Source organism: Apis dorsata, unplaced genomic scaffold (assembly GCF_000469605.1).
Source record: "Apis dorsata unplaced genomic scaffold, Apis dorsata 1.3 scaffold_153, whole genome shotgun sequence".
Lineage (NCBI taxonomy): Eukaryota > Metazoa > Arthropoda > Insecta > Hymenoptera > Apidae > Apis > Apis dorsata.
In genome coordinates this window covers 4,879-10,377 of record NW_006263444.1, presented here as the reverse complement: position 1 = coordinate 10,377, position 5,499 = coordinate 4,879, and the positions used below count along the sequence as shown (strand labels likewise).

At 37.1% G+C, this 5,499-nt stretch overlaps 1 protein-coding gene across 6 annotated transcripts in view; it reads right to left on the bottom strand.

Moving 5' to 3' along the window:
* Positions 1-494: 494 nt before the first annotated feature.
* Positions 495-5,499, bottom strand: part of LOC102672195 (solute carrier family 41 member 1-like) — a 9,822-nt gene continuing 4,817 nt past the window's right edge. For 4 of the 6 annotated variants that reach the window (XM_006613485.2, XM_006613487.2, XM_006613484.2 and 1 more), the window contains 6 exons: positions 4,978-5,115; positions 4,264-4,717; positions 3,919-4,098; positions 2,631-3,091; positions 2,046-2,266; positions 495-1,953 (listed from right to left, as the gene is read on the bottom strand). In XM_006613485.2, the coding sequence (XP_006613548.1) occupies positions 1,613-1,953; positions 2,046-2,266; positions 2,631-3,091; positions 3,919-4,098; positions 4,264-4,717; positions 4,978-5,063 (1,743 nt within the window). In that variant the 5' untranslated portion in view covers positions 5,064-5,115 and the 3' untranslated portion in view covers positions 495-1,612. The remainder of the gene's footprint in view (positions 1,954-2,045; positions 2,267-2,630; positions 3,092-3,918; positions 4,099-4,263; positions 4,718-4,977; positions 5,116-5,499) is intronic. The other 2 variants (XM_031509448.1, XM_031509449.1) reach the window with 2 other exon arrangements.

Genomic DNA, 5,499 nt, shown 5'->3' with positions numbered 1-5,499 from the left:
CTCTCTCTCTCTCTCTCTCTCTCTCTCTCTCTCTCTCTCTCTCTCTCTCTCTCTTTCTCTCCACCTTTTGTATATTATTTTCATCTCTTTTCATTTTCTCGTTCAAATTGCAATTCGAAGAATCGCAATTAGAAGTAATTCGAAGGGAAATAATTCATGTTTAAATCATTTATACACGTACATACTTACTACCAGTATGTATATGTATCTTATTAGGAAATCTTGAACAGTATATTCGAAATATATTGATGAAACGACGAAGTATCTTCCTTCGAATTGTCTTAAAACGAAACGACGATCGATGAATTTATGTTTATGAGTATGTGTAAAAGGAAGCGTTTACATTTTTCATTCGTGTTGGATAAAAAATAGTTTATCTGTCTCCTTCGAAACAAACATTATTGTCAAGATATACGTATTTATATCCTAATCTTTGGTATTTTGTATTTCTACTGGTTCTTACATTGAATGTTTTTCAAATTTTAGGCATTTTACCGCATTTGCGTATATGTGTAAAAAGAAAAAAAGATAAAGAAGTACGTGTTGCATCGTACGTGTTTCAACATACATAAGTAGCTACATACGTATATATGCATCGACACAATCCTAAAGAGATATCGAATATAATGTCGAATCATTTGTATATACGTATATATGTACGTAGTGAAAATATATTTTAAAATGTCGATAATAGGCTATATTTGGTGGAAGACTCGCGGAATTATGTGGACTATATTCGCGGGTTGTGTAATTATTATAGCAACATAACAATTTCCAAATATGGAAGCACCCCGATTGACTTTGTCGTGTGATAGAAATTGTGCTAATAAGCGAATAGATATTGCAAATTAAGCGAAAATGTTGAAAAATAGCTTGCTTTGTATGTGTGATTCGATAATAATAATTATCATGATATTCGAAGGCAACTATTCAAGACACGTATATAAATCGTATCAACGTAACGAATGATATCGAATATTATTTCATATTTCTCGATTATGAGGTGCCTTTTCTTTTTTTATTTCTCTATTCTTAATTATACTTTTCGGAACGATACCGATTCGACATCGATTTGAAAAAATTGTTTATGTTAAGAAATATGAGACATTGCATCAAGATTTTGTATACATTTATGCAGCCAATTTAATCACAATGAAATTTTTTCGACTTGATATGAAATAAAATAATAAAATAATTATCGTATAGTATAGAAAAAAGATTTTTAACGAAAGAATATTCACATTTAATTAATTATCACGAAAATATAATACAATATAATATATATTTTTGTCTTTCCTCTTTGGAAAAAGTACGATTTTGAGATTTTTAGCATTGATTTTGAATTCGAATTGCACGTATTGCTTCGTTTTCTTGGAAAGGTATATTATCTTTTTAGATATACTGACAAAATAATTATTTTTAAATTTTGCTTATGAGAAGAAAGAGAAAATATGGCACCATATATCTATTTAACGGCGATATAATAATTATAAAAATTATGACAGCGACAACATTGGCGATAGCAATAACGATAACGATGATAGGATGTTGTTGGAAAAAAAAGAATCGGGGAAATATTTGCAGAATGCAAATATACGTATGTAGATATTTTTTAGGGAGGGATCGTTCGATCGAAATCTTGATCTCCAACAAGATAAAGAAATTGAAAAGCAATCGCTAATAAACTGATGCCTAATAAATCTCCCATCGCTGTTAAATATGGAATCGCCGAATTATCTGGATCGATTTTTCGTTTCCACATCCAATGTATCATTATGTACGCAATGTACAGGAGAGCGGCAACTTGGAGCATGGCGGCGCACAAGTAAACAAAAACGAAGAGAGGCGTTAATGAAGTGTTGCCATCCTTCATATAATTAATTAGATAAATGAAAATTATGTGGCCTGGTATAACCATTGCCATTAGAACTCTGGTTGTTCTCGCGTGCATACCTGGAAGAAAAAGAAATGGAATTAATCGTTGAAAGATAATGGATAAAAAGAAGAAATTGGTGGACTCAAGTGAAATAAATTTTGCTTTTTACCTTTGCCAAAAAAGTTAGCGATAGGTGTAATAAAGATAACGGGATGCGTGTGACCAGGTGGAATTAGAAGAGTTCCCAGTTCGGCTTGTTTGTGAAGGGCTGTCGATATTCTGCTTGCTTGTACAGCTACCAAATTTCCACCGACGCCGTTGATCACCGGTTGGAAAACGGTCAAGTTTTCGAATCGCGAGACCATGAATTCGAGTATCAGACCACCGCAACTGTTTGGTCAACAATAGCGGTCGTTCGTGTTCACTTTTAATATGTACTCGGTTCGTGCCTTCTTTTTATCCGTTCTTTTATTCTCGACATTCGTGAAACGAAATCAAACGAAACGAAACGAAACGAAACGGAACGGAACGATACGAAATGAAACGGAACGGAACGAAACGGAACGAAACGAAATGGAACGAAATGAAACGAAACGAGACGAAACGAGACGAAACGAGACGAGACGAAACGAGACGAAACGAACGAAACGAACGAAACGAAACGAACGAAACGAAACGAAACGAAACGAAACGAAACGAAACGAAACGAAACGAAACGAAATGAAAAGATATACACATATGAATCGGTACTCACCTGCTGATCAACATAGCGATCATGACAGGAGTCCATCCGGAGTAAAGGACATCGTTTGTGTATTTGTTTCTCTTGGCGATCCATACCCAGAGAGGTGTAATCAGGATGTAGCAAGCGATCACGAGGGGTGCGACCCAATCTTGTTTATTTATTGATTCGTAAAGAATCGTAGATATCCATGAGAGTAAAGCCAAAGAGGTGATATCTCCAAGACTGGCTGCGATCGGTGTCGCGACGTTGTCCGGATTAATGTGACAATGTCGGGAGAAAACGATCACACCTGCAGTTATCAATCCAAGGACGAACGAAGCCAGGGATGCGGTAACCAAACTGCTCGCGCACAATAGATATGCATGATCGAACGAGATGGTACCGTTTCGAAATGCTCCCATTACGATTGCCACCACAGAGCCGAGAAATCCAACCACTATCGCCTGGCACTGCCAACACGAACTGATTTTCTTTACACAAACGGTCATACCGAGTGGAAATAATGATTAAAAATGATAAACGTTCGATCGGAATATAAGGAGAAGGAAAAATCCATGAAAATCCATCGATATCCATTGATACTATGTATCGATATCAGGAATTCGGTGAACTCGACAGATTTTTTTTTTTCCGTTGAAAATTATTCGCCAAATCGGATGCTTTCTACCGACAAGACGCGATTCACAGATGTCTTATCATTGGCGTCAGGAGTTTATTTGATTACGCATACTTACCCACATTAAACGCGTGCACGGTAAACGACCTTCGAGAGTCAAAGGGATGTTGATCGTCGCGCTCTTTTCCCTGATCGAATACTGGAGATGTGATGCGATGTGGCGATACTTATCGCGAAAATGCATAGTCTATAATTTTTTTTTATTGTCGAGGATTTTTTCGGAAAAAATTCTCGACAATAAAAAAAAATTATAGAATATGCATTTTCGCGATAAGTATCGTCACATCGTATCACATCTCCAGTATTCGATCAGGTAAAAGAGCGCGACGATAAACATCACGTTGACTCTCGAAGGTCGTTTACCGTTCACGCGTTTAATGTGTGTAAGTATGCGTAATCAAATAAAATCGTGACGCCAATGATAAGACATCTGTGAATCGCGTCTTGTCGGTAGAAAGCATCCGATTTGGCGAATAATTTTCACGGCAAGTAAAAATATATAAAAACATGTTGGAGGAAAGAGGGGAGGGAAAAAAAAAAAAAAAAGAAAAAAACGATTTATATATTCACGGATTTAAAAATGAAAGGAAAAAGTAAAAATAGAATTTGAATCCGACTCACTTGAATCAAGACGAGATTTCCAACGATCATGTACCATTGTTGTTTCGGCGTGTCCATATGGCCGAGATTCGCTTGAGTCGAAAGACGGGATGCAAGAGTCATTTCTAAATTTCCTTTCAAACCCAATAACGCTGGGACTAGAATGATGAGTTCGCTCACTTTTTCGAACACGACCCAATGCTGTGAGGAATAAGAATAAGATAAGAAAGTAACGTAAGACTAAGATGTAACGTGGATGGACAATGGTTAATGATACACATAATAGATGTAATATTGATCGAAAGTAAGAAGGAAGAAGAGAGGAAAAATCTGAATTGAACGAAAACGAAGAGAAGAGATTCATACTTGAACTAAGTCTAAAACTAATCCTGCCCCCACCATGCCAAGGCCGGCGATAAGAAACGGTATGAAAACTTGAATGGTGATCGCCAAATACGATTCGAGAGGTTCATCTTCGTTTACACCGTATATTTTACTCTGAGCGACAAGATCGGGAAGACGGCCGCTATCGGTGGTTCCTTCGTCGAATATAGGTACATCGACGCGGTCTTGTTCCGCGGATTTGTCGTTGGGATCGGCGACGGTGTCAACCCCGACAACCGTGTCCATCCATGCGTTCGTGCCCGTTCCTCCCCCCATACCCGTCACCGTCACTGTAGTCGTGCCTGTGCCCAAACTCGTGCCCATGATCGTTGTGTTTACGATCGTTGATTCCGAGCCAGTGGTCGAACGAGCATCCTCCGACGTTATCCTGTGGCAAATTTGCTTTTCGGAAAGTAAAGGTTCTTTGCATTGATCACTGTCGACAGAAAATTAATTATGGTAAATCATATATCATATAACGAGTATATATGTATATATATGTTCGAGTATGCGAATGTTCGTAACTTGGATATTTCGCGCACCGATAGATATACGTAAAAGTATTTTCAATCTCATTGCGGAAAAAAACCTAAGAAAATTGTATCTCGATGAATCGTATGAAAAAGCGCGTGCATGCGTGGATTTGAAAATTGAATAATTATGAAATAATTATCGTGTAATAATTGTTGAACGTACTTTTCAAATTTGGATGTAACATCGATATGGGCGTTTTTGTCGGGAGGTAATCGTACCGGATGTTGATGCACCTGGTCCTCTATCATCTTCTACTGAGGATCCCGTGCGATTCGCTGCCACCGATATATAGCCATTCTCCTTTGAGAATGATAACGCTTGTCTAAATGTTCGCTCGTTGTAGTTGTATTTCAGGACAAGAATCGAGCAAATTACGTAACCAACGAGGGACGATATCTCTAGTCTGATTCGCTCCGAACTACATTGTAAGGCTCATCGAAAATTAAAACGCATCTATTTTTAATATTGCGAACAAACGTCAAATTTCGAATTTCGATTTCCACGATACTATGATTTATTCGTATCAAATATTTTTCAATCGTTCGATCGTTACCCGTTACTCTTCATTTCATTATCTCACTCTTTTTCTTCTTTTTAATCAAAACTGTATCTTCCATAATTTTTCATATTCTGTTTTACGTACATACATATGTCCGTACACTTATTTGTTATTATTAGTCATTA